Consider the following 27,486-nt stretch of genomic DNA (forward strand, 5'->3'; position numbering starts at 1 on the left):
AAAACTGTTACAGTATAGAAGAAAAGAGCTTCATTCTCAAGAGATCTTTATTTAGGATTTTCTTTTGTGGTGATCTATTTCAATTTAAGCCAGAGGTCCCCAACCTTTTGGACACCAGGGACCAGTTCCATGGAGAGAGGTTTTTCCATGGATCGGATGATGTGTGGTTTTGTGTGCTGCCTACATACTGTGGATGGGGCTTTGCTTGTTTGTGCAGACCGGTTGCTGGCATGCCGTGGCCCGGTACTGGTCCATGGACCGGGTGTTGGGGACCTCTGAATTAAGCAATTGCATCTCTAAAATATCACACATATTTTTGATTTTCTTATCTTTTGGATTGCACTGTGTAATAAATAGCAGTATAATACACAACCACTATATCCAAAGTTGGCTCATTCCAAATGTTAACAATTTTAGTTTGATTGTTTAGTTATGTGTCAAGTTTTCTTTATTATGTTGGATTTCTGAGGGTCGTGCGCCCTAATAAAGTTTGAGACAGAATTTTTGCAGTCTGTCCTCTCCCTTCACCTTCATTTCTCCTCTGTATCTTAATATAGTACTTCTGGAATGTGTTAAAACAATTTCCCATAACATTTCATTCAAAAAACTTGGTTTAAGTTCTGAATGAAACTAAGGTTACAAATTGTGATTTGGTTCTGGTTTATAATTCAGAAGAAATGGCAGACAGGAATTGTAAAGAGGCTGCAAAAGAAAAGAAAATGCAGAGAATACTGAAAATTCAGGAAGGGGAATGGGTGACAGGGACAAAGTAGAACATTTGGTAGACTGATGAAAGACCTTTTCTTGGTTGTAGCAATTTTTGGCTAGATTCCAAGGTGCTGTTATTGTCATTGGAAAGACGATATTAGCGCAAATGTATTAGAGAATCAAGGAACATCTCCCTCTCCCTCTCTCTCTCTCTCTCCCTTCCTCCCTTCCTCCCTCCCTCCCTCCCTCCCTCTTTTCCTTTTCTCTGTCTCACTCACTCACTCACTCCACAATATACTGCATACATGGTGGCTCATTTGGGAGCAGTAATGAATGTTGCCCAGATCACATTAACTAATAGAATTTAAGGGTTGCTTCCTTTATATGACTTGACTGAACGTTCTTAAAGAATGGTGCTGCCTTATTAATTCTTCTACTATGATAAGATTACATTGTAGGTAGTTGGAAAGGGATTATGCACAGCAATGAATTAGGCTCTTAGGGTCAACTGTATACAGTACAATTAACCTTGAAATAATCGAATAACCTTGATGTGCCTTCAATTTAGGATTCCTGCACCAACCTAATCCTTCTTTTTTGCAGTCCTTTCAATGACCGACCAATGTGCAGGATTTGCCACGAAGGCAGCAGTCAAGAAGATCTGCTTTCTCCTTGTGAATGTACTGGAACCTTGGGGACTATTCATCGTAGCTGCCTGGAACACTGGCTCTCATCTTCAAATACCAATTACTGTGAACTTTGCCACTTCAAGTTTACAGTAGAGCGCAAACCAAGACCATTGGTCGAGGTCAGTAATTGAGAGAAGCTTTTCATTATGGATTTTTTTTTTATACTGTACCGCAAGCAAAGGAAAATCTGGAGAGTTTAGAGTCAGAGATGAGGAGCAGAAGGACAGCAAGAGAATATTTATTATTTATTAATCAAATGTATACACTGCCTATCTCACTGTCTAAATGACTTGGAGTAGTTGAACAAATAAAAAACTGAATAAAAAAATTCAGTTATGAATCCTTTCAATTTTTAGCCAAGCCCATGAGTGATTAAAGTCAAATAGATGCCTTGGGTTTTATGTACCTTTATTTAACTATAGCAGAAAATATTTAGGATATATGTAATATTCTTTGATTTAGTGTAGGCATTTTGAAAGGAAATAAATGTATACCATATCAAGAGAAATATTAGTGTGTATTATAAATATATACTAAGAAATCACTTTTAAAATCCACTGAATAGACAAATGATGTGGGGGTTTTTACATTTTAAATATTTTTGTTGCATCTCTTTGTTGCCAAACAATGTCATATAAGCCAGTTGTTTTATTCTATTTGTTCATTCTAGCTGCAGTAATTTAAATAAGTGATTTAAATAAATTGAGCTGTATATAAAATGACAATATACTCACTTGACTGCTGCACTAAAAGCTTTTTGTTTTCTTTTGAAAGACAATATATTACAGGTCACTTAAAAATCAACGTGAAGCAGTGGATTGTGAGAATTCTGAATAAGATATTTTTCCACAAGTTATAAAAAATTAGTTGTGAAGCTGACAAGATAGTACTGTGTATTTTATTTTGTTTCAGCCAATATTATTTCACTGTTCAGAATCATAGAGCTGAAGGTACTTTAGAAATCTCTAGGCCAACTCTTCACTTATTGCAGGAGCCATCCGATCATCTCTGATATCCGCCATCTTTCTGAGGGCTTAGTGAAGGAGAACTCACTGCCTCACATGGCAGCCTGTCCCCTGGCTGATAGATCATTCATTCAGAAAGGTCCCCCTGATGCCTAACCTACGTTTCCTTCTTTATATTTTTAACTGACTGGGGCAAAAGAGAATGTTCACTCCAGTGTGACAGTCCTTCAGATGTTTGAAAATTGCTATATCACCCCTTCATTGTCTTTTTTGCAGGTTAAAACATATCTAGATTTTTTTAACTGCTCTTCATGGTTCTTTGCTGTTGTGGTTCCTTACTGAACTTGTTCCATTTTGTCCATTTTTTTAAACTCTGGTGCCCAGACCCATATGCAGCATTTCAAATAGATTCTGACCAGGGCAGAGTAGAGTGGAACAGTTACATCCTGTGTAATAGTTACTTCCTGGACTCTTTGCTTCTATTATTGTATCCTAAGATAGCATTTGCCTTTTTTAGCAGTTAAATTGCACTCTCACTCGCATTTAATTTCCGGTTGACCAGGACACCCAGATCACTTTCACATGTACTCCTGTCTTTCCATCCTATATTCTGTCCTACATTTTTGTTACCAGATGCGGAACTTTATATTTCTAACTATTACCTTCCATCATATAAATTACAGCCACTCAATAATTACCATCTAAAGTGATGCTATTAATGAGAACTCCTTAGGTTCAATCATTCAGGTAACTATGAGTTCATCTAACAATGATATCATCTACTTCATGTTTTACTCACTGATGACTAGCTGATGAAGGTTCTATTGAGGTCCAAATATAATATGTCTGTGGCCTTTCTATGAGGTATTAGAAAGTCTACTGAAAGGGGTAATATTAGTCAGACATTGATTTTGATAAACTGTATTGACTCCTGTTTAATTGTAGCATGCCAATTCAAGCTCTCACAAACATGTTGCTTGATAATCTGTTCAAGGACTTTGCTCAATATAGACATGAAGTTTTCTAAGATTACTGAGAACAGTTCTACGATCAATTCTGCTAATTATTTAACTACCCCAGGATATAATCCATATGGCTCTGGAGACAAATTCATTTACATTAGGTAGTTCTTTATTATTCTCTCCTTCTATGTTCAAAGCTGTAGTTCCTTGTTCCCCCAGTGGCATAAAATCACTACCTAGAGCTCTATTTTCCTTCTTGAAGAAGGCAGATATAAAATGGGATTTAGGAAGTTCTGCTTGCCATCATCCACACATTTTAACACTTTCTCTTAGCATTGGACCCACATTTTATAACATAACCAAAGAATGCTCTGTTTGTTGGATTTGGTATCTCTTGCAAGCCTCAGCTCATTTTGACTGTGTTAGCTTTTGTGGCAGAATTAATACAGTTTCTGGATGCCATCTTCTATATTCTTTGGTTCTCTTCTTCTTTTATTTCCTATTCGTGTACTTCCAGAACTATATGCCAGTCATGAGTATCATCTCAGCAAATTTCAGTGATGCTTATCTCATTACATTTGTCTTCCTGAATTAAGAACTCTGGTTTTCCTTTTTTATTCCCATATTTTTTACATTGATGCTAAAATATAAGAGGCTTTGAGTACCACCTACTAGTATCTCTGCAGTCTTGTCCTAAGAAGCTCCCAGCATCCTGCTTTTCATTTTATGTTTTGCTTTCTCGACCCTGTCCTTGGTTAGATATTCAATTCTAGACTTTTATCACCCCAGTTCGCTTTTGTTTTTGTTTAATGCCTTCCTGATTAGAGTGTTCAAAACACCGGCAAAACACTTCCCAGTTTTTGTAAGTTATCAATCAATCTCCAGAAGTCCTTCATGAGGGATGCACAGGCTACTGTCATAGAATCCAACCCTTCTGTTTGCGTAGCCATTTGTTGACTTCTAGAATCCTGTTTTCTCTTCTTGCCCCATGACCTTCAATTAAAACTGAGTGATGAAAAGAAACTGATTGATGAAAACACTGCCTGTACTCCAATTTCCTTGACTTTCCTTCCCAAATCCTTATAATGTCCGAATATTCTTTCAATTTTTTCTTGGCTCTGTCACTGATCCAGAATAAAGAGAAAAGAGCTCATATTGATAGGTTTAGTATTGGTAATTTCTTCATTGCATTCTCATATGGGCACATAGAAGGCTATTCATATAGCATTTATTTAATTAATTCAATTAGGTTTGTATGGCAACCTATCACATTATAGCAATTCTGGGCAGCTATTTTATGTCTGGACGTAGCTGTCTCAGCTCATCTTAGGAGGAAATCAATGACCACCACAAAACACCTCTTTCTTTCAGGTCAACTCTTGAGTCTTTTCAGTTCATAGAGCTTCATGTGTTTTCTATAGTATTCCGGGATAGTTTGCTCAGGTGGTTGTCCACTGTACTCCAGAAAGAGAGAGTGTAGTACCCATTCCAAGTTCCACTGGTATAAAATGACTCCTGATTTTCTTTCTCCCTTGCCAGGAATGATTAAGGGGTCTTAAGGCTTAAAATCTAGAAGAAATGACACATACATAAAAGGAATGGATAGGAAGAAGGAAAACAATGCAGGCTGAGTTGTTAGCTTCCAATAATGGAAACACCTTCTGAAAGACATCTACTCAGTCAATGCTGACTTTATACTGTACAATGAAGTCTCAGTTTTCTAACCTTTACTTAGAAGACTAAAGGTAGTCCTCACTTAACGACCAGAATTGAACACAGAATTTTGGTCATGTCATTGTGGTTGTTATGCAAGTCACATACGACCAGACTAATCTTACAACTGTTTTTATGATAGTTGTAAAGCAAGTCACCGCAGTTAAGCATTACCATCTAGTCATTAGCCAAATTCATTTTTCTTAATGGGTGTTTTTGCTAGAAACCAGCAAAAAAGCACAAATGACCATGGGACAGAACAACAAACTGTAAATGCAAGCTGGTTGTCCAGCATCGAAGATTCAATCAGGGGCAGAGGAGTGTAGCAGCCATAACTTTGTGGACAGGTTATAATTAACTTTGGGGGGGTGTCCATCATAACTTTGAACGGTTGTTAAGTGAGGACTACCCTTTCATGGCAAGTAAGATTCAGAGGGAGGTCTGTACGCTTTCACCATTTAATGAGTAGAGGAATATAATGCTTAGGCTTCTTACAAAAACAGGATTTGACAGATTAAAAAAAAATGCTTGATGACATACCAGATTTACTAGAAATCATAGGCATCCAGAGGGGAAAGGGAAGCAAGGAAATGACAGCATACGCCCGATGATGTAAATCAGAGAAATGCTGCAACCTTCATACTTCTATCGGACATTTTTGACAAATACATAGTCATGGCATTTTTAAACTACATGCATGTGTCCTTTTGGCATTACTGTAGCTTCTTACAGATACCACTGCCAGGAATGGCTATTCAGAATGGGACAACTCGTTGCAGCCAACTAGCCACAGGACAACTTGCCACAGCCAACTCACTGCAGGACATCTTGCCACAGGACAATTTAACAATTCAATTTAATTATTTAAAATAAATAAAAAAAATATTTTAATTTTTGTCATTCACGTGTCATTCTGTCCCTCTTTTTGCATCCGTTCTTTAATTATTCTATTCCACCATTTCTTTGATATTAGTGTAACTCTTGTCCCATGGCAAGCAGTCCTACAGTGAGTTGGCTGCAACAAATTGGCCGTGGCGAGATGGCTATGTCAGGTTGGCCATGGTCATAGACCCCTGGTTATTTACAGTTGGAAATGGGCCATCCCTTTTTGGATCTTTGCTGGATTTTGCTAATGGCTTGTCATTTAATTGTAAGCCACCTAGAGGCACTTTTCAGAGTGAGACAGGCAGCAAAACAAACAAATAAACAAACTCACTATAACAGAAAAGGCATCAGAAGCATCAATATTTCCAGATCAAAAAGCCCTGGATTTTTTTTTTCTCATAAAATAATTTGTTTGCCATGGTCCTTGCGATGGGTGAGGGCAGGGCTAGTCTAGCTGTGAAAGCAGTAGCAAATGAGGGATAGTGAAGCTGGTGGGTAATAATCTTATTGCCTGCAGTTATTCCTCTTTCACACAGACCTGCTTGTTCAGCTGTAGCTATAGCTGTATTTAACCAAGTCTACATTATGGTATGAACTCTCGATTTAAGTGAGCAGCTACATAGGAATTACAACTGTGGCAAATGATTTAAGGCTCAGTTACAGTAAGGAATCCTTTAAAAATCAAACGTTAAAACAAAGATTTCCAATTATCAGTGCATATGATTTTTCATGAAAACTCTATCAAGATAAATTACACAAGATTGCTGTGAGAGTAGATGTACAGCTTAATTTATTTCAACTTCACCTTCTGATTGGCTGTCCATGAAAATGTTCTCCTGCGCAAATAAAATGTGACATTTCTTGAGTCTTAATAGTAACTGGACGAGCTCAAATGGAAAGCGAATGCTTCCAGAGCTGGAAAGGTATTGCTGTGTGATCACAGAGGAAATTTTCTCTCAACTCAAGAGACAAAAAAGTAGCCTGTTAAAATTGCTTATGTTATATGCTTAAATAAGGCAAAAGTGAAAATGAGTTACAGGCAAATTCAGGGACTACTCAATACTGATGGTACTTTTTTTGTATAAAGGCTTACTGGGGAATTAATTTGAAATAGTTTAATATCTGCAAAAATAAAGATTTGCTAATATGTTCCAGAATAGGCTCTCAAGAAATGTTCCTATAGAGGCACACAACAAAGTAAGACATGAATGAAAGTGAAAAGTATATGCAGCAACTCTGTATAAAATACCAACTTATAGTTCATAAAAATGAACAGAAACCAAAAGGCCCTGGATTATTCTACAGTTTTTTTCCTCAGACTGGATATTTTCTTAATTGCATAGAAACTGAAACTGCCTGGTTGGCTGCTTTTGTAAAGGTTATGACTATTTGTTCTCAGCCTAATTCTATCAGGCCAAATTTCAGATGGTGGTGAAGTAGAAGTCATTGATAAAAATGGGGACTGTGGCCATTTCTATCCAACGTAGCTTTCATTTTCAGAAAAGAGGATCTTTGTAATCTATTTACCTTCTGATCCTCTGGCTTCACTATTGCTTCGCCCTGATAAGGATTTCCTTTTGCAGAGAATATGGATTAGAGGCATTGTCAGTGTTGACTATGTGTGGGTTTCATTATTCATTCACCTTGCAGAACAGGTGGGATGCCAAGCTTTAATTTATGGCTTCTTCCTCCCCGGTTTTTATCTTATCACAAAATACACTGGTGTGATTTGTTGAAGCAAGCATAAAGCATGGCTTTTTACCTACCAGGCAGTTATTAAAGGTTCTTCATTATTTTGGAGTCTAGCCTTGGATTTTATTTACTTTTTAATAATCCAAGTATAAAATTATGACTTTAGCAGCTTATTATATAATTGTGTAAAACCGGATGTAGGAAAATGTGAATTCCAATGTAACATATTTGTATGATATTTTGTTCTCCTTATGATAACGAAATGTAATTTTTTTCCTAGTTCTACTGGGAAAGATTAGAGGGTTTTTTTTCATTTCTTTTTCTTATTAAAAGACTATAATACTATAGATAAGAATTCATGAGCATTATAAAAAGAATATCTTTTCTTCAGGGTGCAGAGCTTTTAAGCAAAAAGTAGAAAGTACATTCTTCCTTCATAATGTTAGTTATGAAAATGTAAAGTCATACTCAGAAACTACCTGGTTTTATTTTAATTCCAATAACAGCAGCAGATTTCAAATGTATATATAAAACCTACAACATGCCTTATTTTCAACTGAAAGAGGTGCAGAAATTAGCCATCTATAGCAAATTCACAAACCAAATAATCACGATGAATCCTGAGCTAAATATAGTATCTACCTGGCTAATTCAATCCTTCAGCTCTGGGTTCTTTCAGTTAAACAATGTTATCTTTCAGGACCCTGGAAGCATAACTTCTCTAAAACAGCACCTGCCCTCTGGAATGAAGTGCTACTCCCCAATATCCAAATGACCCCTACTCTGTTGTTTAGAACAGGGCTTTTCAACCGGTGGTACTTTGGCACCTGGCAGGTGGTAAGGAACTGTCCTAGACAAGTGTAGCGGGGGAGGGGAAGGAGCTGAAGCGGCAGCAGCACCACACAAGCCTGAGGGAGAGACAGCTGGAGCTGCAGGGCTGTCAGGGCTCGGTAGAAGCCCCAGGATCGGCGGGTGTAGCTACAGCTGATTGGTGCTTCTGCAGGGCTATGGGGGCTGGGCAGAAGCCCAGGATCGGCATGCACTTCTGCAGGGCTATGGGGGTGAGACAGAAACCCCAGGATCGGCGGGCGCTTCTGCAGGGCTATGGGGACGAGACAGAAGCCCCAGGATCAGCGCTTCCAGCGCACCCGGAAGAGAAAAGGACAAGGGGGGAGAGAAGGAGAGGCTATAAAACAGACATGTCAAACTTGCGACGTCACGTGACGTCACACAACATATTGGGACTTTTTTCCTATTGCCGGCAATGGGGTGGGCATGGTTTCGATGTGACGCATCAGGCCCACAGGCCGGCAGTTTGACATGCCTGCTATAAAAGAAGAAGTTTTTGGCGGGAGAGGGAGAGGGGAAAAAAGACAACAGGGGAAAGAGAAGGGGATTGCAAAAGAGAAAGGGACAAATGTAGCCTTGAGAGGAATCAGCTGGAGGTACACAGAAGACAAAAAGAGGAGGAGGGAGAGAAGAGAGGATATAAAAGAAGAGAGGAGACGAGAGGATATAAAAGAAGGGGAGAGAGAGGATATAAAAGGGGGAGAGAAGAGAGGATATAAAAGGGAAGAGGAGAGTATATAAAAGAAGGGAAGAGAAGAGATGATATAAAAGGGAGAGAAGAGGATATAAAAGGAGAGAGAAGAGGATATAAAAGAAGGGAAGAGGATATAAAGGGGGAGAGAAGAGGATATAAAAAGGGAAGAGAAGATAAAAGAAGGGAAGAGAGGATATAAAAAGGGAAGAGAAGAGGATATAAAAGAAGGGAAGAGAAGAGGATATAAAAAAGGGAAGAGAAGAAGATATAAAGGGGGGGAGGAGAGGATATAAAAGAAGGGAGAGAAGATATAAAAGAAGGGGGAGAGAAGAAAGGATATAAAAGAAGGGAGAAAAGAAGAGAGGATATAAAAGGAGGAGTGAATCTGGTTTCTCCACTGACTTGTTTATCAGAAGGTTGCAAAAGGGGATTACATGATCCTGGGACACTGTGACATCATAAATATGAATCAGTTGCCAAGCATCCAAATGTAGATTGACCCTGGGGATGCTGCAATGGTCATAAGTGTGAAAAATGGTCATAAGTCACTTTTTTCAGTGCTATTGTAACTTTGAACAGTCACTAAGAGAACTACTATAAGTCGAGTACTTTATCACTTTTTTCCTTTTTTTTGTCATCAAGTTTTTGACATTTTGCTAGGCGACTGGTGGTACTCGAATATTGCCATATCCTAAAAGTGATACCATTGGTGGAAGGGTTGAAAGGCCCTGGTTTAGAAGAATCATGAAAACCTAGTTCTTCACCCAGGCCTTTGGCAAGGAAGAGTGAGATCCCTTAATTCCTCTTTTGTGCTTGCCATCTTTTACCTTTACCTTCATGTTTTATTGATTTTATTGTGAATCTTTTATTGTTGTGAGCTGTCCAGAGTTGTTCAGAATAGGGTGGCATACACATTTAATATATATAATGATGATTATTTAAAAACTGTATATTCTAGGGTTAACAGACCTATGGAGAATTTGTCAATGGCTGGATTTGCATATTGCATTAAACAATGGATACAAAAACAATAATTAAACCAAGTGATTTATTAGCTACAAGTCTAGTTTCCACTATATGGTAATGCAGAACTGAACAAATCATGTTAGTTGAGTGTGAATCTAGTCACTTAGTTGGTTCGTGTTAGATCATTATTTGATAATTGTGTATATGATATTGGAATGAGTTTTGGAGGCCTTTCAGAAAGGCCACACTGTTCTGGCAGCAACATGCCTCACCTGCTGCAGCTTCTATGAAACTCTAGCTTGCCCATTTGTAAGATGAAAAGTGTAGTCTCTACTAGCATGACTAATGCAGAAAGATGCTAGGACTTCTAACTTAGCGGCATAGGAGGAACCACAATTTCTGCCAGTATTACTGGAGCATTAAATGGGTTGTAATATTTTTTAAAAAAAAACGAGAATGCCATTACAAACCTGTGTAATGTTTTAAACAATGCAATATAATAATCCTAAAGAAGTATGGTGATATTCATGCAGAACTAAGGCTTACATTGTTTTGACCAAGGTTCTTGCAGTGTATCAGAAAGGCTCTATTATTCTTTTACTAGTCTCGGCAGTATTAAGAGGAGCTTTCCTGCTCTGTGAACATTTTCTGCAGTTGGTTATACTGAAATATGAACATCGCTTGACTGTTTTCCCATATTGAGCTTTGAACTGTTTTTCCTGCTTCCTTTGAGGTACTTTTGTGCACCTTAACCCACTGCCATTCACTGAGGCAGGAGGTTAGGATCCTGTTACTGCAACCGGAGGCCTGACACTCTTTGACACAGTTCATCAAGAGATCACTGTCAGGGCTGAAGGAAAAGGGTTTTAGGCATGTAATCAACAAAATGAAATGGCCCACTGGCTTTAAGAGCTAAAATGTACTAGAACTGGCAATTGAGCCTGTTGCAACCAAAGAGGAAATAACTTCATTATACTCTCCTGAGGTAGTTGAAGCTTAAGCTGAAAGATTTATTATTTTATTTTAAAAACTTATTCCAGAGAAAAGAAACGAGAGCACTGAGAGGTATTACAGCAGAATAAACATTACAAATCAAACTGTCTGAAAGTTGTGGCTGGGTTCTCACTGTAAGCTAGATGAAACTGATGGAGGATCGGATCGCTGTGGTTCAAAAAACTGTGGAACCCCAGCCATTGCATCAGCATGTTGTTTGAGCCAGGCCATCACATTAAGTACGGTAAAAAAATGATTTATTTTGGCATACAATGTTTTTACACAGAGATTATTCTTTTAAAATATATATCTATTAGAGACAGAGCATATATGTAAAATGAAAATGTCCGGTGCAAATGTGTTGGATCTAAAATTATGCTCACTAGAGTCGGTGGTATGTAATTTAACATGAGTAGGTCTTCTTGATTCAATGGACCAATTCCAAGCATTACTAACTCTTAAATCCAGCTCAGTGATAGCTAAGTGTGTGCATGGGCTCTTGACCAGTAGATAGAATAGATCTTTTAGAGTAGTCTTCTAAGGCAAGTTAAGTTAATAATGATGTTAAGTGACCTGGCACAATGTTGAATGGACCTCTTTTGTTGGATATTATGAATCGTAGCATGGAAGGTATTCTTCATCACTATGTGATAACTCTGTATTGTGGTTTTTTAAAAAATCTTGCTAAAAACATTAAACATTTCCAGTAAGGTTTTCAGTAAAAAAAAAATATCAAAAGGCTGAATCAGTGGATGTACTCAACAGCCATCAGTATATTTTTGCAAAACAAAGCTATATGTATGCTCATGTCAACAAATAAATGCATCAATACTATTAAAGTGTATCCTATTCCACATGCTTAGAAGTGATCCTTCTGAATTGTGAATTGTGTGCATTATCAGAAATAGATGATAGAGAAAGAGTTCAAACAGCTATTGCTGAGTCTGCATGAAAGCTGCACATTTGCTATAGACATTCGTAGTGAAATATGCAGAAACTTGGCAGTCAGTACACTAAAAAATCTGTAGACCTAACTGTCTTAGAAAGAGACAATTGAAAACTTGCAGATGACTTCTCTGACAAGTTTACCTGAAACTAACATGAGTCGTATTCAGGAATCTTGTGGCAAGATATTAATATCCCGAGCACCTTATCCTACACTATATATGAATATTTGAATCATAAATTTATGTTAGCCAAATATAAGCCAAATACACTCTGCCTCCCTCCCATTTAGAACATTTCATGCGATCAAATTTATATGGAACATCACTAAATTTAACCCGCTTTGAAAAAGGTCAGTAGCTTTAAAAGTCCAGATAATGTGTACAGGTGGTACTCGACCAGAATTTCTGTTGTAAAGCAAGAGAGCTGTTAAGTGAGTTGTGCCCAATTTTACGTTCTTTTCGCCAGGGTGGTTAAATGAATCACTGTAGTTGTTAAGTGAATCAAGTGGTCATTAAGCGAATACAGCTTCCCCCATTGACTTTGCTTGTTGGAAGCTGGCTGGGAAGGTCCCGGATGGTGATCACCTGACCCTTTGATGCTGCAATTGTCATAAATACGAGCTCATTGCTAAATGCCTTGATTCTGATCATGTGACTATGAGGATGCTGCTACAATCATAAGTATGAGTACTGATCATAAGTCACTTTTTTCAGTGATGTAACTTCAAAAGGTCACTAAATGAATGGTTGCAAGGTGAGGACTATCTGTATATTTATCCATTTAGTATAATGTTATATTCTGTAAACTTAAATCTTTATCTTCTGTGTTATGTATTTATTGATAGATGCTCCACTAAGCCTCAGTCATATTCTGTATTTGAAAAAAAACCCCTCCCTTTTTATTCAGTGTCTTCTTAAGTATGATAGAATAAACCAATAAAATATGTCTTGATTCTGTAATATGGATTTTTCTTAACATCAGCCTTGTATATATATAAGTACAATATGTGTGTATATATAAAAACATAGCAGTGTGTGATACTGTTACTATTACTGATAATCCTACCCCCATACAGCAGTCTAATTGGCTGGGACTAATTGGTTGCATTTATTACTAGAAAATTCCCATGAATTCTTGTAAGTTTCTTTAGCACCAATGCTTCAAGTTGCCTAGTGATATATTTCATTTCAAACGTGCTTATATACTAAGATTAGGGATGGGTAAAAATCTGTATTTTATAATAGTCTGTGGAAGTTTTATTGTAGATTGACAAAATAATCTGATTTTCAATTATTTAGTAACAGCTGCAAGAAAAGAATTACACCCTGTAAATAATACTTTTGAAATGAAGAAAGCCTGGGGTAATCAAGAATGGATTTTTGTGTGAATGAATTGTCTGTTTCATATAGTTCTGGGGGGAAAATAATCATGCTAGCCTTTCTTCCTTTCTTTTTTTCTTTCATTGTACTTATTTTGCCTCAAAGTTCTGGTTAATAAATCTTGGGACTCTGTTTTTTAAAAAAACAAACAAAGTTTTTACTTTAAATTAAATTTTAAGAAAGAATTTGTACATGTTATCTTGGAAATAACTAGTCAGTAGCAGTGGAGACATTATTTCAAGACAGGAAGTTAAGACATTGAACACAATAATTTCAGAATAAACATATAGGATTGAGATGCGTAAATCTACAATCCAAAACATTCTGTAGCTTGAACCACAGCTCATTAAAATCAATAGAATGTATTTCTAAGTCAATATGGTAGGAATTGGACTGTGTATTGGGTTAAACTAGTTCTTGGTTTAAACTACACTTATTTCTGTTTAATAGCCAATGAATTTAACATTCCTACAGAATTAAATTATTAAGTGCTGAAAATTGCATTTTGAATTTCAGGTTGGTTCAGATATGTGTAGAGTTTTGTACAACATAACTGCTCACTCAATGAAGGCTAACAGTTTGTTATAATTAAGACAAATGATCACTTGGCATTTGCTTCTATTGTAAAAAGAAGCTATAAAAATAGTAGTCTTTTTATATATTTTTAGTATTCCTAATGGCGACGTCCAAATAATAATAATAATAATAATAATGATGATGATGATGATGATGATGATGATGATGATGATGATGATGATGATGATGATGATGATGATGATAGTAATAAAGTTGTAAGGGACCTTGGAGGTCATCAAGTCCAACCCCCTGCTCAGGCAGGTAACCCTGTACCATTTCGGACAAATGGCTGTCCAGTTTCTTCTTAAAAACTTCCAGTGTTGGAGCATTCACCGCTTCTGGAGGCAGGTTGTTCCATTGGTTAATTGTTCTAACTGTCAGGAAGTTTCTCCTTAGTTCTAGGTTGCTTCTCTCCTTGATTAGTTTCCATCCGTTGCTTCTTGTCTTGCCTTCAGGCGCTTTGGAAAATAGCTTGACTCCCTCTCTGTGGCAGCCCCTGAGATATTGGAACACTGCTATCATGTCCCCCTTCGTCCTTCTCTTCATTAAACTAGACATACCCAATTCCATCAACCTTTCCTTATATGTTTTAACCTCCAGTCCCCTAATCATCTTTGTTGCTCTTCTGTGTACTCTTTCTAGAGTCTCAACATCTTTTTTACATCGTGGTGACCAAAACTAGATGCAGTATTCCAAGTGTGGCCTTACCAAGGCATTGTAGAGTGGTACATTAAAACACTTAATTTACTCTACATCTTTTATACATCTTCTTTCATACCATATGACAGATATTGAAGTCTGGGTATGTAGTAAAATATTAAGAAGGGCTTGCTATACTATATTGGATCATCAGTATCTCCAAAATCAAGTTAATGAGCATATGCTCCAAAGTACATTACAGAAATATAGTTCCTAAATGAACTGTATGGAATGTGCAGTTGATTACCCCAATGTAGAATGATGGCAGAAACACAAATACTATCTCAAACTGCTGACTGGTTGAATGAATGGAACGTTATTATTGCAAATTTGTTATGAAGATTGAAAACTACCTGTTCCTGCCTTGCCTGCTCCACTAATTTCCACTTAAGCAAGACCATTTCTACTTAAGCAAGCATTCAGAAAGAAGGGGGGGGGAAATTACATCCATTTATGTGATATTTCAGGCTAAACAGATCACCAAGCTCGCTAACATTTTCTATATATCTTTAATTATTTCTATAGGTGTCCATCCCTACAAATGCCAGTTCTACACTTTTCTTTTGCAAAAATCAGTTGAGAATATATTTTGAACTAGATGTCAAATAGAAACATGCAGGAAAAACACAGTACATGCCACGTTGGGATAATGGATATATATAACATTGCATTCATTTTAATTGAAAGCAAAATGTAGATTTATTTTTTGAAGGTATAAAAAAAATTGTGCCCAGCCTGGAAATTGAACTTAATGATTCAATGAAGATGGTGCTGCTTGAATAGGCCAGGGACTTGAGCGACTTTAGCCTGTATATCTAGAAAAATGACTTAAGTTTGTGGAAATAGTGTTATGATTTTAAATTATCTATGGTCATTGCAGGACAAATGATAGGGATCAGGGAAGTGGAGCCTATTGATTTGCACCATTACAAGAGGTGAAAGTACCTCAAATCAACAGCACTATATTGAAGGGATCATAGAAAAAAACAATTTTCACATTGCCTCTGATACCTAATAATAAATTATTATGCTTGATGTGAACTTTATAGTTGAAGAGAAATTGGTCTGGCAGCAACAGAGAGACTAGAATACCAAATCTGGCTTGCAAAAATCCAGATGACCACTAGATGGGAGGAAAGAGAAATGGAAAACTCTGACTCATAGTTTCTGCAGCCCAGGTCTTGTAATTTTAAAAAAAGAATGTTTAGAGCAGCGGTTCTCAACCTATGGGGGTTGCCAAGCAAGGCTGTCCACCATTTTTCATGGGGGTCGCCAAGCAAGGCTGTCCACCATTTTTTTTGTCCACCATTTTTTTTGTCCACCATTTTTTTCCCTTTTCCGGCGGGTGCCTTACCTCCCTTGGGCTGGGCCAGCTGGTGGTCGGCCTGCTCTGTCTCTGCCGCTTGCCAGCTATGCCTCGGCCGGTGCAGGGGGCGGAACCACGCATGCACGGCGCTCCCGGGCAGGGAAAGTTCTCGACTTACGACCGGTTGGGTAGTCCTCGACTTACGACTGGTTTAGTCCTCGACTTACGACCGGTTTAGTCCTCGACCTACGACCGGTTGGGGGTCGCGGCATTAAAAAGGTTGAGAACTACTGGTTTAGAGGTTCATTTTCAGAGTACACCATGTGGCCTTTCAATCCAAACTGGGAAAATAATTAGAGTAGTCAAAATGCAGTTCTTTTCACCCCAGTCTTTTGCATATAAAAGTGTGATTTGTGGATTGAATAAAAGAGATTTGGAAGTAAGAGATCAGAGAATGAAAGGCCTTTCAATGGGATTGAATACAGTACAGTATAGACTTCCCAGTGAATTAAACTCCATTGTACCTGCAATTCATACAGTGATCAATGAATGTCTGCATGTCAAATATTTTCTCGTACACTAATCTTTGAATGTCACTTTTGGTGTTCTTCCCTATTTTCTTCTGAGCATTTCTGTTTCCTCTCGGTTGTCTTTTGGTTTCTCATTACAAGGTGTAAGTTGTAAGACAGTCATGTGTTGAAGTAACTCAGTTGTACTTGGGACTGCTGCAGCAGCCATATCCAGTTACTATCCTCAGCAGTATGTTTTTAAGGAAATGAGATAAATCCTTACGACAGAGTCCTGAATCATTTTATACAGTGCCTTGAAATCTGAGTGAGAGTTTTATTTGTCTGTAATATAATATCCTTGCTTCTACTTTTAAAATATCTACTTCACAACTGCTTTGCTTCTTTAACTAACCTTCAGATAATAGCACAAAGTGAAGTGCAATAATACTATTAAAGGTAGTCACCGTTTTTGCTCTTTTAAACTCTACAAAATCGATTTTAAAATCCTAGAAGTGTTGCGGAAGTAACCCTTAAAACAATTCATGCACCAAATGCATGCTGATCATTATTTAGTGACTAGAACAACTAATAGTGGGCATGTTTTGCAAAAGAGTGAATCAAGGTTCAAGACACTGAAAGAGTTTTCCTATTTCTTGATACCATCTCAAGATACATAGCCTTTCAATGCAGTTTGCTTCCCATATTCACCTGTACAGAGAATTTGTAATTATTTAAGTGACGTAGTTCTATTTATATGAGGCTGTACAAAGAGCAGCAACTAATGAATTCAGAACAGTGACTACATAACTTTCAAGAAATTGTCAAGTATGAAACTGACTACTTCAGAAGTTCTCAGATGAGCACAACACATACATTACTGAGATTGGATTCATCTAGATTGATTTAATGCAGCATTTTTATCACCCCAAGGATAAATTTATATATGTCTGTTGTATCCCTCTTTATTCTTAATATTGAGCCACAACCGTTCTATTTGGTTACAGGGGAGTCTTTCCACAGCTGTGTGTGGCTTTTCATTATTCTTTTCCACTTTCTCTATAGTTGAAGTGTGATGATCAGAACTGTGCACAATATTTGAAGTGTTACCCCATCATCAACAACTTCTTAAAAGGCATTGCAATATTGGAAATTTAATCTTGTGATTCTTTTCCTACTGATCTCAGCTTGGGTTTAGCTTTTTTAAAACAGTCCTATACAGGGCTTTTTTTTTGTCATAGAACACCCAGAACGGATTTCCGGCACCTTTTTTGGATGGAACCTTGTAGGGTAGGCAAGGCGGGTTGTATGACGTGTGTGAGTTCCGGCACCTTTTTTTTTTTTTTTTTTTTTTTTTTTTTTTTAAAAAAAATTTTTTTTTTTTTTTTTTTTTTTTTTTTTTTTTTTTTTTTTTTTTTTTTTTTTTTTTTTTTTTTTTTTTTTTTTTTTTTTTTTTTTTTTTTTTTTACAAAAAAAGCACTGGTCCTATATCATACTGATATTTTTACTGAGCTGTTCACCTATCCTCTGTGATTGCTTTCTTATTCAGTCTGTGTCTACTCAATCTCCATCCATTTATATATGGGCTATATGAAGTTAGAATATTTTGCTTCACTTTATTCTTGCATATTTTAAGATACATAATAATTGTTTTATGCTAATCCATAAAAGTTTTCAGAAGTATTTTTGGCCTTGTTTGCTGTTCCTCTTTATTTTGAACATTTCACATAATTGGGTGTTCACATTGCTTGTAAACAAAGTTTAAAATCACCAAACACACCTATATTACAATAATTTAGTGTTTATTTCTACTTTTGGGGGGGGGTTGGTTCACAGAAGCGAAAGTGATAATCTTTTGAATCTGAGGTCTGTATGAGTTGCCAGCACCATGATTGGAACATGATATTAATGAAGTATAAGATTAGAATAAATTACAAGAATTAATACATAATTTGCAGTTACTCAGTAGGAGTCCTTCTATATTCATACAAATATGGATCTTAATCAAAGAATACAAGGCTGTAATCTTATGTACATATGCCTGAGAATAAGACCTAATTGAAAGGAGTAAAATGTATCTGTGATTAAACATGTATAAGATTTTTGATAAAAAAAATAAAAGAATAGAATGTTGTGTGTGGTAGTACAAGTAACCTACCCAAACTTGATAAAAAAAAAAGCTGTTGTCAAAGTGTTCCTGCACTATAAAATCAAGCTTTATCATCTGTAACTTTCCAATAATTACCTTTTGTTTTACGCAAATAGATGTTTTAGTAGTTTTTTTTTTTTACAAACATGGCTTACTCTCTCCTTTCTTTCCCCATGGGCTTGTCAAAATGTAAATATCTGTATTGTTTCTTCCTTGAATCTATATCCATACCTGCTCACAATTTTATAAATATAGACACATCTTATGATCCACAAATTATTATATTTACTGGAAGAACTATCAATAAGCACTTATTGACTAACCTTGGCATACTGTTTCGCATTATACACTCTGCATACTATTATTTATTTAGCAATATTAAAATAATTTTAGAGTTTTAGAAAATATTATATACCAAATATGAAAGAGCAAATGGAAATACTTTGCTGTAATATAAATAGAGGATCAAAGTGGAGTCCTACCTCATACTGGCTGAAAAACAGAAGCAGCTCTGCTTAATAAATTTCTATTTTATGTGACTTACTTCTACTGTTTATTAAAACATAACATTGTATAAAAGTGATAGAAAATGGTTTCTTTAGTTGAATGAATACCTTTTGTTGAGACTGACTATGCATTGATTCTTTCTGCAGTGGCTAAAAAATCCTGGCCCCCAACATGAGAAACGGACTTTGTTTGGGGACATGGTGTGCTTCTTGTTTATAACTCCATTGGCTACTATCTCCGGCTGGTTGTGTCTGCGGGGAGCAGTGGACCATCTGCACTTTAGTAGTAGGCTAGAAGCTGTTGGGCTCATTGCACTCACTGTCGCACTCTTCACAATTTACCTCTTTTGGACACTAGTAAGTAGTCTTTTGTTTCGACTTCTATTTACATTAGAGTATGATAAATCTTACAATGTTATTCTGGGAACATCTGATGACAGTTATTATTGTATGAGAAAAGATCAAACTTCTTTATTTGAATAACAGCTTCATAATATATCTTGAAATTGTGAGCATCTTGGTGGCCTAGAGCAGGGCTTTTCAACCTTTTCACCCATTGTACCACTTTTAGGATATGGCAATATCCGAGTACCACCAGTCGCCTAGCAAGGTGTCAAAAACTTGATGACCCAAAAAAAAAAAAAAAAAAAGGAAAAAAGTAATAAAGTACAGGCAGTCCTCGACTTACAACAGTTCGCTTAGTGACTGTTCGAAGTTACAATGGCACTGAAAAAAGTGCCCCCCAAACCACAGCCGAGCAAGACACCTGCCGAGCAAGATACCTCCCCGCCCGGCGTCACTCTTCCTCCTGTCCGAGGTTTTCATTGTTGTGAGCATTTCTGTTAAGGATTGGCAGCGGGGGTGGGGTGGGGGGTGTTTGGTTTTTATTCCCTCCATCTGCTGGGTGGTTGCAGCAGGTTTTGGTCACTTCACATGACCCTGGGACACTGACCGTCATAAATATGAATCATTTGCCAAGCATCTGAATGTAAATCATAAGACCCTGGAGATGTTGCAACATTCCAGCTGATCGGCGCTTCTGCGCTCAGCAGAAGCACCAGGATCAGCGCTGAGCTCCAGCTGGAGCCTGGCACTGATCCTGGTGCTTCCGCTGAGCCCTGACAGCCCTGCAGCTCCAGCCATCTCTCGCTCAGGCTTTTGCGGTGCTGCCACCGGTTCAGCTCATTCCCCTCCCCGCTACCACTTTTCTAGGATGGTCACGTACCACCTGCCAGGTGCCAGTGTTCCACAGGTAGTACCCGTACCACTGGTTGAAAAGCCCTGGCCTAGAGGTAGAACTCTCGCTTCACACTTAGGCAGCTGTGAATTCGATCCTAGTTGACAGCAGATACTTCTCTCTCTGGGCGCAGTGAATAATTGTCGGCTGTGAACTTTATGCAGGCATCAGGAAGGGCATCCAGCCAGTAAATGCCCAGCTCCAATCAGTTGCCCCAACCTCACCCCAAAGTAAGGGATTGCAGGATCATTAAAAGAATATATAGTATATAGTAGTTCTTCTTAGAATGTTCTTGGCTGGGAGAAATGGCAGAATTATTTTGTAACATTCCCCCATCCCTCCTCTACAGAACATATTGTTAGAAATTATAAAGACTTCAGAATGAGGACATATTTAACAAAGAGTATCTCTTCCCTTTCTACCACAGAAATTGGTCTGTGGTATTAGATGCATTGTTTAGATTAAAAAGTCTTCCATCTGTAGACAGATGGCTTTGGATCCAAGCCAGTATTTGGAAAGGCCTAATGAAGAGACTTTAGCCAGACTACAATGAGTAAATGAGGGTGGGGGGGAAACCATCATAAAATAAAACAGTGCAGGGAAAATAGGTAGCAAAATATTTGCAAACATCATCAACATCGTATCTATGCAGCAAGGAAAAGATAAAACAAATTTCCTTTCTCTTTTGGCACTAATAATGGGCAGACTGAAGGTAAATCTCTGAAATCTTACCCAGCATGCTTTGTTTTCTCTAAGTTTGGGATGAGAGATTCATCTTATACAAGCCTGCTTCTCATTCTAATGTGAATTGTGAGACACCTGCATTTACCTCCAGACCAGAAACTTGAGACATTGCTCATCTTTCCTAAATAAACTTTTGTGGACATTGTTCAGGACTAACAAACTATAGTGCTCTGAACAAGCTATAGTAGGAAAGATCTGAGCTGTCTTTTTCCTTCGCGATTGGTAATAAACACTTTTCAAGGCTCAGTAGATTTCAGAATAACAAGTTTGGAGCTTTTAGTTAAACCTGAGTGAGAAAGCTATGTTAGACACCACTTAACAGTTTCTGCCTTGTAACCTTGTACACTAATATATTTTGAAACACGGGCTGTCTTTCTTCCTCCAGACATCCAGATGTCTCAAATATGGAGGACGAATTGAGAATGTGATCCTTTTTGAATTGCTGAATTACTTAAAATGGGCTGATTGATTTTCCCTGCTGAACAAGTGTGAAGAGAATGCAGTCAATCTTCCCAGTTGAAAAGCATCTGCAGGAAAGAAGCGGTGGTTCCTATAGCAGAGATGCATCAACTCCACAGATGCTTTCATAAAGAAAAGAAAACCACTTTTTTACTTATTGTCCTTTATCATGTAATACCATTATAGGGTAGACGTTTTTATATAGATTTTAGTCAACCTCACTTTCGAGTTGAGTACTCATATAGGAAAAACTAAAGAAGAAAAAGAACTGCATCTAGTGCCATGACTCCCACTCGTGCCAAAAGACTTTCCTTTCCTGTCAAGTATGCTGCATGCTTGTGCTTCCCCAGATATGCCTGCTGTGGTCCAGCAGCCATCAAGAACAGGTTCCAGTGTGCAGCTTCATGGGAGAAGGTATCCTTACTGCGCAGACATCATTAGACATAAGTCAGACTTGAAAAATAGTAAACAGAAGTGCCCTCCTCTCCATAAAAAAAAGGAAACATGTTCTACTTAATCTCCCCCCCCCAAAAGATGCTACTTTCATTATTGATTTCAGCAGTGTGCAGCCACTAAACTACAAAAAATTGTGTTGTTATCTTGACATAGGATGGAAAATTCTTATTCAAACAACCACCGCATAATCTTCAACAGCAAGGAATGGTCTCTCTCTTGTTTCTCTTGTTATGATTGTAAACTTCTGCTCATCTGTTTTCTCCTTTCCTTGTTTTCCTTATTTTTAAATGCCATTCTAAATATTTTTAGTTGGGACTAAGCTCCATTAAGCTCAAAGAAATTTACATCTGAGTAGAAATGCAGTGTTTTCCCCCCAATGTTCATTCTTAATTATTTTCCTTTGTTCTTATGCATACCTTCCAATTCCTTAGTTTTCTGCAATTTCTGTTTCACTGAACTGTTATTAATATATGCTAGCTTTGGAAGGTCACCAACTTTCTGATACTTGGTGTTTGCAGTTTTCTCTAATCTGTAAAAGAAAGAAAGCTGCAAATGTGTTAGTTCAATCCCAAATAATATGTTCCATCTTTAATTTCTACTTTTGCTCTTAGTAGTTCTTGTGCTGTCTCTAATTGGAGAGCACTGGAATGAAAAAAATAGCGTGCACATTTGGTTGGTCTTGTTCTATATGTTTTCATTATATTGTTTTTCAATCCTATTATGGTTTCTTTATCAAAACTGCATGCACTTTAGCATTTATTTTAAGAACCTTTGAATAAGATGAATATTCCTGATAGAAAAAGGAATTCATTGACAGCACATCTGTATAAATTAAAGCATTTCATACTAGATGGACCACATTTGTTTTACTCAGCATTCATAATGCTGTTTGATACTCTTGTTTTCTGTCTTGTAAAGCATGTGAACTTATAAGATCCTTCTATGAATTTTTGGCACTGAAGAAATCTTTATAATAAGTCTATGAAATTTGGATGACAAAAATCCACATAGTCCCCAGATAGCAACAGAGTATTATAAAAAGCTATTAACCTTTTGCTATCCCCAGTAGTCATCTGTATTTTTGCTTTCCAGATCTGAGAGTCCTATTTAGAATCTCCATTTTGATCTACTTCATGACACTGTGTCCAAGTCATATGGGAAAATGACTTGTTTGAAAAGGATCCTGCATATGGAATGGATGTAAAGAAAATTGAAAGAAGCTATAGAACAGTGGTGGCGAACCTATGGCACGGGTGCCACAGGTGGCAAGCAGAGCCCTCTCTGTGGGCTCGAGCGCCGTCGCCCCAGTCCTAGGCCTTCAGCTGGGTTTTATAAAACCTGTTCGCTTTAGACCTCCGCCGCCGTGTGCAAAAAAAAAAAAGTTCAATCAATCAGTCAATTTCAACTTCTCGTGGGAAAAAAAAAGATCTTGCAAAGTTGGAATTGATTGATTGAACTTTAGTCCCACCCAGTCTGCTGTTACCACCGCAGCCACGCCCAGCCAATGGGCCACACCCAGCCAATTGGCCACACCCAGCCAATGGGCCACACCCACCCGGCACCCGACGATGCATAAGTGGGTTTTGGGTTGCAGTTTGGGCACTCGGTCTCTAAAAGGTTTGCCATCACTGCTATAGAACAGTATTTTTCAAACTTGGCAAGTTTTAAGATGTGTGGATTATAGCTTTCTTCATATCATGGTGGCTGGGGATGTCTTCAAGTTGAAGTCCACACATCTTAAAACTTGCCAAGTATGAAAAAATAGCACTATAGAACAAGATTTCTGACAGCAATTCCATGCATACATTTTGAAGCAGGTAAAATAATGTGTTCTACCCTAAGTCTGCTTGCATGTGTGGATTGCTTTACAGTTATGTGCATTCCAGCTTTCCACATGTCTTCAACCTTAGGAACATCTTCTTCCTTTTATTGTTGGAAGAGGTAAATTGATTTTGGCTGAATCTATTTGCCCTATTTTTTATGAACATCAAGACAGTCTTTCCTCCAGACTAGAGACTTGTTGTGTTTCATGTGGAAATAAAATGAAAAGGTTTAGCTTCTACCATTCAGGTCCATAAATGCTAATCTGAAAAACCATGTTTAATTTTACTTCAAATACAACAAATTTGATGGGTTAATATTTCAGTAATACTTGTGATTTAATTGCATGGAATTTTAAGGGAAAAAAACACCCCATTACTTTCAAAATCAAGAGCTTTGGAGAAAAATATCAGAAGATTTTGAACATTTTGTTTGAAGGATTTTAGTTTCAAAATAATGTTCTAACCACAGTTCAAGATTAATTTCAGTTTATCAATATGTGTGTATATACATATACAGTACCCATGCATACATATCACACACACTGTCATCCAGCAAGAGAGATCATGCACTTTGGTGTTGCAACACACTTAATATGGGTCTGCCTTTCAGGGCTTGCAGTTGGAAGCTGCAACTGGTAGAGAATGCAGCAGCCAAGCTCTTAACAAGAGAATCTTATTATTGCAGAGTCTCTCCTATTCTGTGATCACTGCACCGGTTACTGTTAGTCTGAGCATAGTGCTAATTATCACCCATAAATCCTTCTGCAGTCTAAACATCAAGAGAGGTTGTGCCCAAGGAATATAGATCAGAAGGCAGCTCTTCTCAGTAATGGCTGCCACATTATTTATGTATTTGTTTATTAAATGTATATCTTGCCAACTTCAGGCAGACAAATGAAATTAAAACATCCATAGGATTACACAAATGTATTACAGTAAAACATGCAGGATAAAAGGCATTATGACAATAGTGTTAAGATGTTCACAAAGAAAAAAATACTAATACTAAATGACAACAGTACTTGTATAAGAAACTCTCAAGTTTGTTGTCAAAAATCACCAGTACGATTAAATTCAGCCAGAAAAAACTCTCGGGGAAAAATCCAGTCTTTAAGACTTCTGGAAAGCCATCACAGTAAGAACAAGTATAACATTGTCAGGGATGCTGTTCTGTAAGTCCTGTAATGGAAACACAGAGTCCCTGGGGCTTCTCCGATCTATGATGAACATACAGGATGGCTCAGTTTAGTTGAGAAATGCGTGCCTCGTCCCTTCTCTTCTGACATTTTAAAGAGCACCAGAAATCATTTTCTTTGGTCCCTTAGGAGAAATTATGGCAGGAGCATTATTAATGATCTACTGTAGTATATACCATCTAGAGTCTCTTAGATTCGAGTTGGTAAAAAAAACATGTTTATTAAATAAATAAAATGTCTATTTAAATCAACTAGTGGAAACTGCTCAAACCAATTGTACTAGGGGAAACTGCTCAAACCAATTTTTTACTGGAATAGTTTTTGACTGGAAACTTCCTTTAGTTTCAATAAAATTACTGTATGTTATTTCCATAACATATGCAGAGTCAGTCTTCCAGAAAAAAATTGCAAGATAAGTTCTACTCTGACTAAAATAATAGGCAGACTATATTAATGTCTTTCTCATTATTTATATTATCTGGTACAGTTCTCCTGTTGTGCTGCTACAGTCAACAAATGTACATAAACATAAATGTAGATAAACAATATATGATATACTAAAAAGGACAAATTTTAAAAGTTATATATCCCAAATTATATTTCCTATTAGGAAGTATGTAGGAGATATATTTTCTGGAAAGTATGCCATGACCATATTTTATTGTCTCTTAATTGCTACCCAAATAAATACCCATTTTAAATTACAGTTGGAGAGCTGAATTCAACAGCCCATGAGGGTCCTTTTCATCAAGCTTTGGAAATTTCCTGTTGCTGTCCTCTTCCTACAGCTTTCTCAAATCCCTTTGGGAAAGTTGAGAGGTTAGGGAGGCACCTGAGGATTTATTTAATGATAAGGATCTTAATTTGCAAACTTCAGTACAGAGTATAACTTAAATTATCTCTGATCATTAAAAATGCCTTTCATCCAGGAGTGTTGCTTTACACATACATGGGGAGGTGATAAGCCTAAACCAAACATCAGTATATTGAATATACAGTTTCAGGGGCATGGTAGGTGCATGGTTTATGTTGCTTGCCAGATGGGAGAACCTTTCAGTGGGAATGGACTGTATTAATGAGGCAATGTGCTCTCAGAAAAGAAGTTTAAAAGTTTCAACAACAGGGCTTTAGTGTAATAGGAGATGATACATGATAGGTAGATAGGTAGATGGATGGATGGATGGATGGATGGATGGATGGATGGATGGATGGATGGATGGATAGAGAGACAGACAGACAGACAGACAGACAGACAGACTGACTGACATTAAATCCCAATCCAGTTTCTATTCAACCAATTGCCGCATAACAGTTTTGCAATATGCTTGGATTATACTTCATTACCTCATGCTAGGACCCCAAATCATGATTTTTTTTTAATACAATGGCATAAGTCTGTGCAAAATTGCACAGGGTCTGATACTGAAATGGTATAGTAGCCCTTACAGTCCTGTTAGTTTTTTTTTCCAGGCAAACAAAAAAACATCGGACTGTTCATACTATTTGAACACATTTGCTTTCATTTAAAGAAGTCATTTTATTGTCCATTTTCAATCCACTAATAACAACTGTAGGACAGGAGGTTGGGCACAATTCGGATGAATCTTATTCAGTTTCAGCTCAAACTTAGATTGCTAAAATAATTATATAAAACAATTAGATTTTAAGTTCTAGTTAAGTTTGATATTGATTCAGGCTGCTGGTTTTCAAATGTGATTCTAATAGTTGCAGTTTCTTAGTAGCCTTATTGCAGTTTATGTTACCACAAGTAAAGGGTTGAAAATGTATCAAATATGCAACCTGCATCAGCTTAACTGAACCTAATACATCTTATAATCCATGATGCTTGGCTGAATCCACTCACCTAATTAAACTATATTTACAGTCTTTGCTTATGGCATAATTTGGCTTTGAGACTTCACCATAGATAGTCCAGAACTCCAGAGATGTTGAGTGTTGTGATGTACAGTGCAGTGGTATTACATATTGTTGATTAATACATTGTCTTTCATAAGATATACTTTAGGGCGGTTATCATTTTTTCACATTGGCCTTTCTATTAAGCCATGTAGAAATGAAACCCTGCCATCTGGATGAGTAACACTGCTGTATCTCAATTATGTAAGAATTTAGTGGAGCAATTATTTTCAGAATAGAGATCCATACATTTCAAAGGAGCTATTTTCTGTCGTTCCTAAATAAGACCCTGTTTTTCTCAAAGACTGCTGATTACCCCTTTAAATGAATCTAAGCATTGTTTTCATTATCAATGAACAAATCTCATCTCTGTTCTAGGCAGGAAGGGTCCTGGATCCAAGTTTCTGATTTTTTTTTAACAAAATGATGAAGAACAGATCCTGCTTTCATAGGGAGTTTGAATTTTATA

At 37.2% G+C, this 27,486-nt stretch overlaps 1 protein-coding gene across 1 annotated transcript in view; it reads left to right on the forward strand.

Annotated features, from left to right (window-relative positions):
• Positions 1–27,486, forward strand: part of MARCH3 (membrane associated ring-CH-type finger 3) — a 33,091-nt gene that overhangs the window by 3,304 nt on the left and 2,301 nt on the right. Inside the window, exons 2-3 of the mRNA XM_015811129.1 lie at positions 1,312–1,516; positions 19,333–19,542. Coding sequence (XP_015666615.1) covers positions 1,312–1,516; positions 19,333–19,542 — 415 coding nt within the window. The remainder of the gene's footprint in view (positions 1–1,311; positions 1,517–19,332; positions 19,543–27,486) is intronic.

This window comes from Protobothrops mucrosquamatus, unplaced genomic scaffold (genome assembly GCF_001527695.2).
Source record: "Protobothrops mucrosquamatus isolate PMUCROS unplaced genomic scaffold, P.Mucros_1.0 scaffold_46, whole genome shotgun sequence".
Classification (NCBI taxonomy): Eukaryota; Metazoa; Chordata; class Lepidosauria; order Squamata; family Viperidae; genus Protobothrops; species Protobothrops mucrosquamatus.